The sequence below is a fragment of the Octodon degus genome, unplaced genomic scaffold, assembly GCF_000260255.1.
Source record: "Octodon degus isolate 3935 unplaced genomic scaffold, OctDeg1.0 scaffold00105, whole genome shotgun sequence".
NCBI lineage: Eukaryota > Metazoa > Chordata > Mammalia > Rodentia > Octodontidae > Octodon > Octodon degus.
In genome coordinates, this window is record NW_004524681.1 from 3,656,263 (window position 1) to 3,670,575 (window position 14,313).

The window sequence follows — 14,313 nt, forward strand, 5'->3', positions numbered from 1 at the left end:
GGCAGATAGCAGCTCAGCAACACTGCCTCTATATGTAGCATTTAAGGATGGTTGGGGTATACCTTTCTGTCTCCTGTATTCTAGAGTAGTAAAAACTGAGAGAAATCTTTGAATCCCACCCCACCACTTCCTTAAAATAATGCCAAAACTTCTTAAAAATTTATTTCAAACAAAATGCTTGGAAACCTGCTCCATATCTACTTGGTTTTATATTTGCTTCTTTTAACTCCAAATATCATAGCACTATTGTTTTCCATCACTTATTTTGCAAAATAAAGGTTTTAACCACACAAACCTTACATAGTTGTCTGTAGAATGAGCTGGCACTCATTCTATCATTGTCTTAGTGGAAAAGGTACTCAGAATTCCAAACCATCAAATCATAAATAGATTCTTCTAATAGATGCTTGTAAGTCTGAGAATTACTATTCTCCAGAAACTGCCACTGATCTCAGTTCTTCTAGTGCTGATGAAAATCTGAATCCAGAGCATACACTTATGTAGGGTCAACCTCTCACTAATTAGGAAGGACCCTGTCTTAGTTATTCTTCTCTGGTTGCTGGGACAAATACCTGACACTCAAAATGAGGGAAGAAAAGGTTTATTTAACTAGTTACTGGAGGTTTCAAGACAGAGGAGGAGAGGCTGGGGCACTGCCGTGTCCAGGATGACTCTCCCCAAATCTCCATTCCGATTCATGGGATCCCATTCGTTTCCAAACAGTGCCCTCATCTTTGCTTCAGATACTCTTTGAGGCTGAGCATTTAATTTATTGTGCAGTTCAGTCAATTGTATTATGAGGGACTGCATTTGGGTCTCTGCAACCTCAACCTTGTGGCTAAAAGAAAGGAGATTTTCTGTCAGGACACACTTACACACTTTAAAATGTTTTTGTCAGGACACACTTAGACACTTTTAAATTTTTTATCTGGGTCTGAAGGCAGAAAAGTGTATCTTTAAGCTCCTTATTTTCATACATAAGTTCGTCCACTGAAGCTAAGACCAACCAAGTGGCATCACATCATTATATTCCCTACTCTGCCAGAGAGACTCAAAATTTTTCTGCATGGAATCTCTAAATTCCTGACATTAGGAATTTATCCTAATTCCTGGTAAATTAAGATAATCAAATGGATCTATATGGCATGTTAGTTCAAAAACCTCATGCCAAGGAGTATCAATATTCTCCTTAATACCAGAAGAGACCATTGTGTCTTTAGGTCTCATCAAGTCTCAAAGCCAATTCCAAGAATTCTTAAGACCATTTTTTAAAAATGCCATCACTATATTCTGTTTCTGTAGCCCCACTTCTGGTACCAAATTCTGTCTTAGTTTCTCTTCTCTCGTTGCTGGGACAAATACCTGACACTCAAAATGAGGGAAGAAAAGATTTATTTAGCTCACAGTTACTGGAGGTTTTAAGACACTGGAGGAGAAGCTGGGGTGCTGCTGTGTCCAGGATGACCCTCCCCACATCTAATTCTGTCTTAGTTGCTCTTATCTCATTGCTGGGACAAATACCTGATGCTCAAAATGAAGGAAGGAAAAGTTTATTTAGCTCACAGTTACTGGAGGCTTCAAGACACTGCCCCTGCTCTACAGGGTCTGGGGAAGAGGCTGGGGTGCTGCTGTGTCCGGGATGACCCTCTTCACATCTCTGAGAAAGGATAGGCTAGCCAGTTTTATGGTTCATGTCTCTCTGGCTCCACCCGTTGGGCCCTGCCCTGCTCCTCTGGCTCCACCCCACAAGCCACTCGTTGCTCCTCCAGCCCTGTCTACCCCATAACTTACATGAGGCTTTGGGGGCTACAACTAGACATAAATCATAACAGACCCCAAAGGGCATCTGCAAGCTACTGCTGCCCAAGCACGGAGGGCAGTCAGGGAGGAAGGATCTGCTCAGTAGTGGCTGTGGTTCTAAGAACTCTATGGATTCAAAGTCTAGGGGAATTGTCATACTTCCTGGGCCATTTGGGGCCAGTGCTCAGGGAGAAATGCTATTGATACTCTCAGCCTATAGGAAGGGAAGGCCATAACCAGCAACTGAGTGAATATCTGTCCTTTTTATGGAAAAATTTCTCAAAGAACATTTACTAAAACCTAAATGGATAGCAAAACAAATTTATGTGAATATCTTTTGGTATATATATTGAGAAGTTTATATAGACATGTGTGAGTTTAGATACTTGTTTAGAGATATATACTTACTACATAGACTATAAAAATACCTCTCAAAATGTTTAACTACTGGGCTGATGAGATAGCTCAGCAGTCTAAAGTGCCTGCTTAGGCAAGCTTAGGCAGGTACAGAGGGCCAGAGTTTGATCCCTGGTACCACATGCTGTGCCAGCCCCACTGTGAGGGCAGGCTGAGCCACACCCCTCAAAAAAATGCTTAACTACCTTCTTATGATGTCCTGATAAACTTTAAAACTGAAGTGGGACATTTGGGGCATTGTTTAAATATTCTTCCCTTACATTTCCTGTGAGCTGTATTGAACATGAAGATGACATACCAAAAACATCTACAAATGAAGTATACAAGTGACAATAAAAATCAGAATGTAAAAGAAGGACGAATTATACATTTAACATAATACAGAATCTTTTCCATATAAAATACATACATGGATGAACACATACAATGAAAGAAAGAATAACAATTTAGATGTCAAGATAATGTCATTGTCTGTTGAGTTTGATCCTTTCACTTAGAAAGATGCACAAGGTTCACAGAACTCAAATGAGTTACACAGAAAGAGAAGGACCTGGGCTAAAACCTCACCCTTATCAAAGGGGCTTTTCCTGAAACTGCACTGTCCAAATGCTTAGTACATTTATGTAGCCACACATTGTTTCAGCAAATACTTACCTAGTGTAGAAGCCATAAGACATGAGACTAAATCTAAAAACTATCGAGAATATTCACTCTACTAAAAGTTATTATCTATAATGAGAATCTCAAACTCAGTCATGTGCAGCATCATGCATATCTATAATCTCTCCTACTCAGGAAGCTGAGGCAGGACAACTTGCAAGTTCAAGGCCAGCCTATACAACTTAGTGAGACCCTGTCTGAAAAGAAAAAAAATTTGGAGTCTGTGGATGTGTAGTTCAGTTGTAAAACACCTCTGGCTTAAATCCTAAGCACTGAAAGGAAACACACACACACACACACACACACACACACACACACACCCCTCAACCTCAGTAATCTTCGGGACCAGGCAAATTAACTTCTGCTGTGTAGCTATGAGAAAATACGAAAAGGGCATGTTTGTGATAAAGTGAATATCATGTGCCACCATTAAAGACATCTACATTTTTAAGTGAACAACTGTACCTGCCAAATCAGAAGTTACAAAACATAGTTTCATGTGACCTTTGGTATAAGTTTTTAAACTTTAGCTGTAAACTGGTATCTAATTTTGCTACAGTGTGCAGCAATCTTACTTAACTTGGCTACCTTTATAGGAAGTACACATAAGTATATGTAAATTAAGCATATTTGTGGAGACATAAGATACAAATTAATCTACTATGAGCATACCTGGCTTCAATTAAAGCAGAATATTTCATTTAACAAAGAGCAAATGAGTCTGTTTTGCTATCTGTATAAACTGACTATAAGATCATATTTTGCCTTTTTTTTTTTCCTCTAGGAAGGATTTGAAAGATGCCATAGATAATTTGGTAGAAGAAAAAAGACACAAGGTTTGCACAGCAGAGAAACTGGAAGAGTGTATGGATTTTGCCACTGAGTTGATTTTTGCTGAGGTACTGACAAGAACTAACCTGTTATCCACACAACACATTGTGACCATCTGTGTACAGGGGAGGAAAGCTCTCCTTTTAAAACTGCTGCATATTTTTCTTTTTTTAATGTATTTTAGTCCAGGGTCTACAGGGTCTCATTACACAGATCGGACTCATAGTGATCCTCCTGTTTTTCAGCCTCCCTAGCGCTGGGATTTCAGGTGCTGGGCATCACGCCCAGTCTCAATTACTGTCTCAGTGTGCCCAGGCTGTGCGGCCAGAATAGCAGGCCAGGAATCGAACCTCTGGCCCCTGCATCTGCCTAAGCACTTTAATCTGCTGAGCCATCTGGCTGGCCCTTTCATATTTCCCTTTTGAACCACTTCCTCTAGCAATCCTGTGTAAACAGTAGTAAAAGGCCTATTAAGAATAAATTTTAAGAGGGAAACTCATGACACAAAATAGGGAGAGAGGAAGCAGAGACACCGAAAAGGCTAACTACTGTGCTCCCTCAGTACCCACTGGGCTGTGCTCTAGAACTCTCCCCAGATACCACAATGCAAGGGTGTTCAAGTCCCTTATAGAAAGTGGTACTGTTTGTGCATGTAAGCTGGGCATATCTTCAGCATACTTTGGATCATCTATGAACTGTAATATCTAATATAATATATATGCTTTGGAAAAAGTTACTCTACTGTACTGTGTATGTGAAAGCAACAAGCAGAAAAGTTATGTTCAGCAAATCCAATCTAAAAAAAATATTTTCCATGTCTGCTTGGTTCAATCCACGGCTATGGAACCCAAGCACCTGAAGCACGGCTAGTCGGCTAAACTGTGCCTATTTCAGCTGAAGATCCTCATGCGAAGTGTTCACAGTCAGTGGGAGAGACACAATTTCTGTAATTGCCTTGTGTGGAGGTGGTTGGTCTTGGAGGGTTACTTCCCCTTTCATTTGTCTGAATTTCCCCCTCTTTCAATTGCTCAGAAACGTGGAGAACTCACAAGAGAGAATGTGAACCAGTGCATACTGGAAATGCTCATTGCAGCGCCTGACACCATGTCTGTCTCGGTGTACTTCATGCTGTTTCTCATAGCAGAGCACCCTAAGGTTGAAGAGGCCATCATGAAGGAAATCCAGACAGTCATTGGTAAGACTGTATCAGCTCAACCACAAAGCTTAAAATATAACTCCCTCTGTCATTTCCTTTGACATTTAGAGGGAGTTATATTTGTTTGAAAGATGGTTCTATGAAAATTTCAGATGAAGAGAAGTACAAAGCAGAAAGTGATAATCCCAGGGCTTTCCACTGTCCTCCCAGCCTCACTCCCACCACAGGGGCAATCCCTGCTCCGTGTATGCTGCATGTTCCTCAAGATCATTTGCTTGTGCAGACAAAGACAGATGGGGAAATTTGTCTATCTTACAAGAAGGTGGGATCATGTACAATGTTATTCCAGCATTAGTAGTCAAAAAGCTTTCTGTGCACGCACCCAGGAAAACAGCTGTCATTTACGGATGTGCTTCTGAGTTAGAAGCAGTCTGATCACAACTGAGCTTCCAGATGGCAGGAGGAGGAAAGGATAATAGCAAACACAGGGGAGGGGTGGATTCCCTTCATTGCTCCTGGCCAGAGATGCGGCCCTTCACATGCTCAGGAGCAGGTCCCTGGCCTACTCTTGCCTGCCTCCCAACTCTGTGCCCTGCCTCTGCTTCAACATCTTTCCACACCAACTCCTCAGAGAAACATGGCGCCAGTCAGGAGAGATCAGAATTGCCAGAGCAGAAAAGACAGAAGTCTTTATAATGATTTTTTTTTTCTTTGCTTTGTTTTGCTTGGCTGCAGTGAGGCTTAAACCAAGGACCTATACACTGAGCTGCATCTGCAGCACTTTTTGGGTTTTCATATAAGATAGGGTAATTCTGAGTTTCTAAGGCTGTGTTTGCACATGTGAACACCGTATGTGTGGCACCATGGCCACCTTCTTGTGCTTCCTGATGTTTCCCTGATTCTTCAGCAGACACAACAATATGGACAAACAGCAGAACACTTGTACATGTGTCCGTGTTCCCTTCTGTGCTCAGCACACAAGATGTGGTCCCAGCGCTTTAGCAAATGACTTTGATCAGCTTGGTCCTCTTCCCTTCTGCTCCCACCCCACTTATGTTCTCCCCACTAGATCCTCAGCAGAAGAGCACGGGGGCAGGCCCTTTAGTACTGGCACAGTGCTATGGTCACACTAGACCTGCTAGGGAGTCTAGTTACACAGGAGACAGGGCTGCCACAAGACACTAGGCGGGTTCTGAGTCTGCAAAGGCAGTGGCCCACTGAGGGCTCTCTGTGGCTCTGCCGTCTCTGGTACTAAACTAATCTTCCTGACTGGCATCTATCCAGGCTGAAGAAGAGATGCTCATCAATACCAATCCCCACCCTGGTGTGCAGCACATATTTTGCCACTGTGTAGGTGGATTCTTGTCACTCCACTGTAACAGGCTGCTCTGATGAGATGCAGAGGTGCCATGAATGGAGTGTGTGCAGATGACTACACAGATCACCAGAGGAGAAAATTTTGCTGATATGGACTAAGTCCATGTGCTTTTCTGACCACAGAAGCAGCCTCTCCCACTCCTCTGGGGTGACTGTGGTTCTAGTTTTCTCATGACCATTCCCTAGATTTTAGAGCCCAGGACCAAAACTCACAGCCTCAGAGACCAGACAGATAGGATGAATGTGTGGAGCAGACCGTGTGTATTTGACATGGATCTATAGAGTGTATACCCCTCTCAAGGGGTAAGTGAAGTCTCAAATTCAGCCCTTCGATGCATGTGGGCCAGTGTTACCATATTTTCCAAGAGATTTCAGCTTATCTATGAAATCTTCCAGGTTTTAAGATAACTGACCTCATATTTGATTTTAATAAAAGTGTATTGGCTGAATATAGCATACTTGGTTGTGAGTGCTAGTGTGCATTGGAAGTATTAAACTTGACTTTAACCATGAAAACTGTTCTGTGGAAAAAACAGGAAAATTAATGTTCATGAAATATTGAAACTAACATTACCTTCCTTTTCTTTTTTATTGGTGTCCACAGGTGAAAGAGACATAGAAATTGATGATATACAGAAATTAAAAGTGCTAGAAAACTTCATCTATGAGAGCATGCGCTACCAGCCTGTGGTGGATTTGGTCATGCGCAAAGCCTTAGAAGATGATGTCATTGATGGCTACACAGTGAAAAAGGGAACTAACATTATCCTGAATATTGGAAGAATGCATAGACTGGAGTTTTTCCCTAAGCCCAATGAATTTACTCTAGAAAACTTTGAGAAGAATGTAAGAGTCCTTCCTTAACATCTACTCTACTACTCTTACTAATGTCAGGTGTTAAATCCATTCTCCTTCATGTGTTTGTATCATGTGCACTCAAATCCTCTTACTGTTTCCCTTTCACCTCCTCAGAAAACACAGTATCCCTAACATGGAACATGGCACCACATTTGGCCTAACAGACAAGATGATGGGTCTATAAATTATAATTCAGTATGTCTGTCATGTGCTGCAAAGGACATACTAAATGCCTCTGTTTATCTTGACTAGGGTTCAATTTGGGGGTAGGGCTTATATTACAAGCCTCCTCAAAAATCATAATAAGGCATATTTCCCAGACAGATCATATGTGGGGGAAATATGACAGAAATGTTCCTTTTTCCCCCATAGCCTTGCCAATATTTATTATTTAATTTCCTTTTTTTATGTATTTGGTATAGGCTCTCACTATGCAGCTTGGACTCCTAGTGATTTTCCTGTTTTCAGCCTCCCCAGCACTGGGATTGCAGGTGTGTGCCACCACACCCAGTCTCAGGGGCACTCAGTGCACCTGGGGGCAGGGCCTGCACAGCATATGGCAGCAGGGATTGAACCCCAGTCCCTGCACTTGCCTAAGCAGGTGCTTAGTCCACTGAGCTATTTCACTGGCCATATTTAATTTTTTTGACAATAGCCAACAATAGCCATTCAATCTTTTGAATTAAGATTGAATACCACTGTTGTTTTAATTTGCTTTTCTTTAATGGACAGAGATATTCACCATTTTTCCAAATATTTATTGAGCATTTATACTTCTCTTAAGCCATATCTATTTGTTATAGGTGATAACTTTTTGATTGGGTCTCTTAGGGGGCCCGTTTTTTGGAACTCTATATATTCTAGATATTAGTCTTCAGTGGCAGGAGTAGCTGGTAGTTTGTTTTCCAATTCTGTAGCTTAACTCTTCACTGTGTTGGTTATTTCTGTTGTTGTGCAGAATCTTCTTAATTTTATGTAATCCCATTCTTGATTTTTGGCTGTTATATCTTGTCCAATTAGAGTTCTGTTCAGAAAGTCCTTGCCTATACCCCTAAGTTCAAGAGTTTTACCTATTTTATCTTCAAGTAGGGCTCTTTTTTGTTTTAATATTTAGATCTTTGATCCATTTTGATTTTAGTTGAGGACATAGTGAGACATATGGGTCTAAATTCAATCTTCTATATTGGTATAGTCAGCTTTTCCAGCACCATTTGTTAAAGACGGTATCTTTCTTCCAGCAAGTCTTTGCAGACCCTTTGTTGAAGAACAGGGGCTTGAATGTGCCTGAGTTTGCTTCTGCATCCTCTATTCTGTTCTACTGATTCATCTGTATTTTTTTGTGTGCCAGTACAAGGATGTCTTGATTAGGGTTTTTATTCATGAATGGATGCTCAATTTTATCAAAGGCTTTGATATGGCCTGTGTCTATTAAGATGATAGCCTGTATTTTTTTGTCCTGGTTTCAATTTATGTGATGTATTACATTTATTAATTTGTGTATACTGAACCATCTTTTCATCCCTAGGATGAGGCCTTCTCAACCATGATGTATGATCTTGTTAAAGAACGACTGCATCCTCTTTTTCCATATCTGATTGAGGATTTTTGCATCTGTATTTATTAAGATTAGTCTGTGGCTTTCTTTTTTTATATCTGGTTTTGGAATCAAGGTTAGGTTAGATTCCAAGAGTGAATTTGTCAGTTTGCCTTACCTTTCCAGTTCACCGAAGAGTTTCAGGAATAATGGTATTAGATTGTCCCTAATGTTTTTATAGAATCACTTGTGAATTTATTGGACCCTAGGCTTTTCTTACTTGGTAGATCTTTCATTACTATCTCCGTTGCATTGTCTTTTAATGAGTTATTCACACTTTTTGTAACTTCTTTGTTCAGTTTTGGTAATTCACATGAATCTAGACATCTGTCCATTTTTTCTGTATTCTCCAATATATTGGAATATTTTTTAAAGCAATGAATTATAAGCTGCTTGACCTTGGTGGTGTCCTTTGTGATTTTGCCTTCTTCATTTCTAACTGCACTGATATACATCTTTTCTGGTAAGATAGGTTAAGTATATCTATATGTATAAAGTATATCATCAATATATGTTCTGATCTTTGTAATCTCCTTCCTAGTACTAGCATTGGATTTAGGTTACTTTTGTTTGTCTAGGAATTTGGGGTACATTTTTAGGTTATTTACTTGGGCTTGGTCTACTTTTCTGTTCTGGGTATTTACACTTATAAACATCTATACTAGGACTGCTTTCACTGCATCCAATATACTGGTATACCACACTATAGGAACTGATTAATTTCTTTCTAGGTTTCTTCTGGGATCTGTTGAGTATCCAAAAGTATATTATTTGATCTTCATGTACCTGCATAACTTCTGTAATTTATTAGCCATTGTATTCTAGTTTCATTGAGCTACGGCCTGATAATGTGTGGAAAATTTTTGATTCTTTTGCATTTATTGAAGAGTGCTTCATGGGCTGATGTGTGGTCTACTCTGGAGAAAGTACTGTGCTATTGAGAAGAATTTGCATTCTACTGTTCAGTGGAATGTTCTGTAGATATCTGCTAAGTCCATTGTTGGAAGGGGTGATGCAACTCTGCTATTTCTTTGCTGAAATACTGTCTTGCTAATAGGTCTATGTATGATACTGGGGTGTGGAGCTCCCCACTCTCATTGTGTTGTTTATCTGATCTTTTATGTTAAGTAGTATTTTTTATGAAGTTGCATGCTCTGATGATATATATATATATATATATATATATATATATATGCTATCTCTTCATGTTGAATTGTTCCCTTTACCAATATATGCTGACCTTTGCCTCTTATGATCAGCTGTGGCATAAAGTCCATGGTGTCTGCACTACAATAGCTACTCCTACTTCTTTTGAGGTTCAAGTTGCATGAAATATTGTTTTCTATTCTTTGATTGTTAGTCTTTCAATTTCTTTTAGGAGTAAATATGTTTCTTTTATATAGCATAACATTCAGTTTCATAGTTCGATATAGTCTTCTAATCTGAGGTCTTTTTATTAGGAACTATGAGAGTTACAACTAGAAGGTATTCACATATTCCTGTCCTTGCATTATTCTATGGTTACTGTTTCCTATTATCCCTTTTCTGTTTAGCAGCTTACCCTACCTGATGCATTCATTCTCCTGTACTTTTTGACATTCATCATATCACTGTTTCTATTAGAATATCCTTGAGAATTTTTTGGAGTACTGCTTTGTGAGTCTTAACATTTCAGCTTTTTTGTATACCACTGATGAATACTGGAGATTAAGCCTAATCATATCAAAATTTATGTGACAGTGCTTTTAAATCTAAGTGCCAGTTTTTCTTTTCACCTCATTATAATGAGTCTAGAAACACAATGCTAATCTACTATGTTAATTTAGCCTGTTTCTACACTGGCAACCGAGATAATGCCATGCAAATCAGTCAACTGACCAACAAGACTGTATGAGCAACTTCTACATGCCAGGGACTATGCGAGCATGACACAAAGATATGATCCTCATTCATTTGCCGTATACCTAAAAGCAAATGTTTGGCACAGACAGGCCAAGAATGCAGCCTGTCTCTCTCCTGCATCTGAAGCCAAGCTTTGCCTTGGTGATTTGAAAGCAGTCATAAAGCTGGCTGGTCTACGGAGATGGCTTGGTTTCCTAGCATTACTTACAATAAGCTGATTTGCCTCCCTTTACTGCAGCTCACTGACAGGAAAGGCAAAAGGGGAGCTTCTTAGGTTGGGTCTGTATTACTAGAGGTAAATCTCTAGATGGGATTATCTTGTCTCACTCCTTCACCTTAGTGAGGAACCTGCCCAAACCCCTGAAACTAAAAGTTGTGACCAACCAGGGTCTTCAGAGTGAATCAGAAACTACTGCAAAATGATGGCCTTTCCCAATGTAATGACTGTCCCGTAATTTCCACAGGTTCCTTACAGGTATTTTCAGCCGTTTGGCTTTGGGCCCCGTAGCTGTGCAGGGAAATACATTGCCATGGTGATGATGAAAGTCATCCTGGTGACCCTTCTGAGACGATTCCATGTGAAGACACTGCAAGGAAGGTGTGTGGAAAACATACAGAAAACGAGCAACCTGTCCACACACCCAAATGAGACAGTTGACCTGCCAAAAATGATTTTAATCCCAAGAAATTCAGAAAAGTGTCTCAAACACTGAAGAGGACTGGTCAGCACCTAATCTGGAGCATTTCTCATTAGCATGTCACACAGAATCATCACTGTTTAGGTAGTGTCATCCTCACAGTGAACACTCGAGGCCCAAGATGTTACACGAGCCTAGCACCGACTCACGTCAGCATGACGGCAACTATCAGACTTCTACTCTTCTCCAAACCAGAGAACCCAAGTGCAAGAGAAGCGCTTGTAGAAGCAGTCAGTGAAATGCTGCAGCACTGAATGAACATTTCTATAAGGTGTGACTAGGGAAGAAGGACAGCAAGGAAAACTTCTGTGTTTTCTTCTGGGTCTCCACTGCCCTTAACATACTGCTAAGAAAGCCAGCCCATGTCCACGCCTTTAGGGCCAAACATACTGGCTAGATGGATTAAGGAGCTTCTACTTGTTTTTTTAATTCATATTGTTAAATACTCAGAAATTTGGCATCTGAAGTTTCCCAAGAGTTATGTCCAGTTCCCTCAAATGTGTCCATACGTAATCTTTCTGTGGCAAAAGCCAAGTACCTTCACAATCTTTAATTCATGCTTCCAACACTTGCCATTGAGACAGTAGGTATAAATTCAGGTAACACAAGCAAACCTAGTGACCGCCAAAGTGAAACATGACTAGGACTCTATACGTGTTATAGGGAAATAAACACAATGTTCTTCAAATTCAATAAAAACCCTTTTTGTGCTTGCACTATTGTTTAGCTGCATTAGACTGACAAAGACATGGTTTTAGAAAGTGACATAACTTTTACCATTGCCTCAGTAGTTCCAGGAAAACAAAGTCTTCTAAATCCACATGTAAGCTGCAGCTCATTGTATTCTGATTTCTGGGAGTCTTCCTCTCTTACTATCCTTTCTTAACATTGTATCCCTCCCTTTCATTCTAAGACACCAAAAGTCTAGTCCACAGATCAGTAGAAACCTTCACATCATTTCCTAAATTTTATCTGTGATTTTTAGAGATTTAAAAAGTGTGATTCCATCACTGTATGTAGCCATGGATAAAATGGATACCTTGGAATTAGCTCTTTAGAAGGAATCAATAAATGGGTTAATTTTAAAAATCATTTTGGTTGTCTTATTTAATCATTCTGGGAGTACCTACTGTATGTCACAAACAAGAATGAAAGTCATTTATTAATGTTTAAATAGTTCCATCAAGTCTCTGGCCATCACATCCCAGCCTGCTACTTAGAAACAAAATCATGGGTGAATATAAAATGAATGTAAGCCTGCTGAAAGGAGGAGCTATTGTTTCTCTTCAAATGCATGCCCATCCTCATCTCTCCAGGCCAACTCTCCATACTTCCTGTCAAAATCAGTTTCAAATACACAGTCTTGTTCACAGATACTCTCAGTGAATCCAGAAACCAAGAAAAGAAGCAGATGTTCAAATTTAAGGATGATCTCTGATACACAGGGAAATAAATGAGGGTATAAATATCTGGATTGTGCATATGATCTAAGGGTACATGGAATATGCTTTGTACCTAAAAGGGTTTATAGCAGCTCTAGAACATTTACAGGAAGGGCTCACTTTGAAATATAAGGACTTCAAGCTAATTCACTTGAACATTACTAATGCACCCTTCACACTGTCCTTCACTGGCAGGTTATGCATGGTAAAGGAAAAGAGAATTCAGATCAGTGTCCTTCAACCAACTAATTCTCTTGGAACATCTACATGTATTGTATATGTCCATGTTTACCAGCATGATGTCTATACAGTGAAATGAAGGGCCGAAGTAAATGCATACACATAATTCAGACAAGATATAATGATAGAAACTGGGAATCAGGTGGTGGGGGACAGGGAAAGCGTGGAGAGGACAAGAGGACAAGTGCTCTACTGAACAATCCAGCAAAGTTTCCCAGACTCTATTCATCTGGATGCTGTTGAAATTTTCACTTTGCTTGCCCTGTGTAAACAAATTCCAAGTTCCTTATGCTTGTTCTACAGATTTTGAAATACTTTTGGCTTTTCAGTCAGGTAATGTATCAATATTTGAAAATATTTCTTCAGAATTTTGCCCTGTTGGTCAGTACTTCGCTGTCATCCTGGAGTGCGGTGGCGATCTTATTTTCATCAGTACTCAAGGAACTGGGAAAAGAACAGTATTGGAACTTCCTCTGCTCCTGTATCTTTTGGGCTCTGGAGCACTCTCTCTGACCTGAACTTGTAAGAAAAACTTGCTAATTTGACCTGGGTCATGAGTTGATTGCAATTTGTGATACTTACACTATCATTCCATTTAACTCTCCCAACAAGACTATTTCCCCACTTTATACAAAAGGAAATTGCCCAAGTATTTTTATTCCTGTTACATGCAGGAGATTTGCTCTCCTACCTATACATATCTCAACATTTGGGACCAATGTCTCAGATTCTGTTATTTGATACTGCTCCCCATTTTTTTTAACTCTAACTAGGAATGGTGGTACATACCTGTAATACTAGCAATCTAGAAGGCTGAGGCAGGAAGATCTATACAACAAGCCCAGTTTAGATTCAGGGTGAGGTGCTCAACACACATTGAGCCCAATTTTGGAACCAGTGTTCTAATGTACTGCCACCCACACACACTGTGCTGAAAGCAGACAAGTCCCTGCTGTGCTCATGCAGAAATTTAAACAGAAAAACACCTAAGGATTTTTGTCCAAAGTGGTAGGCACAGGACTCCCCCAGGGAGCCAAGCCCAGGAGCTGTTTCATTTTGCTTGTACTGGCTTCTCTTCACAGTTCTGCATGGCCTCCAGTCCAAACATGAGAAGACTCATCTGTAAGTATGGACTGAACCACAGGGCCTCTATGGTCATTCCTGTTGGGTTTACTAAGGTACTATTTTTTTTTTCTTTTGGTCTTTTTGAGACAGGGTCTCACTATGCAGTTCAGGCTGGCCTTGAGCTCACTTTGTAGCCCAGGCTGGTCTTGAACTTTCAACAATTCTGCCTCAGCCTCACCAGTGCTGGAATTATAGGTGTGAGCCACCGTGTTC

General features: G+C 40.2%; 1 protein-coding gene across 1 annotated transcript in view; it reads left to right on the forward strand.

The window, feature by feature from the left end:
- The window catches only part of LOC101569378 (aromatase), a 32,289-nt gene extending 20,734 nt beyond the window's left edge, over positions 1-11,555 (forward strand). Inside the window, exons 6-9 of the mRNA XM_004638999.2 lie at positions 3,662-3,776; positions 4,741-4,903; positions 6,846-7,087; positions 11,060-11,555. Of these exons, the coding sequence (XP_004639056.1) occupies positions 3,662-3,776; positions 4,741-4,903; positions 6,846-7,087; positions 11,060-11,308 (769 nt within the window). The 3' untranslated portion in view covers positions 11,309-11,555. The remainder of the gene's footprint in view (positions 1-3,661; positions 3,777-4,740; positions 4,904-6,845; positions 7,088-11,059) is intronic.
- The last annotated feature ends 2,758 nt before the right edge of the window (positions 11,556-14,313 follow it).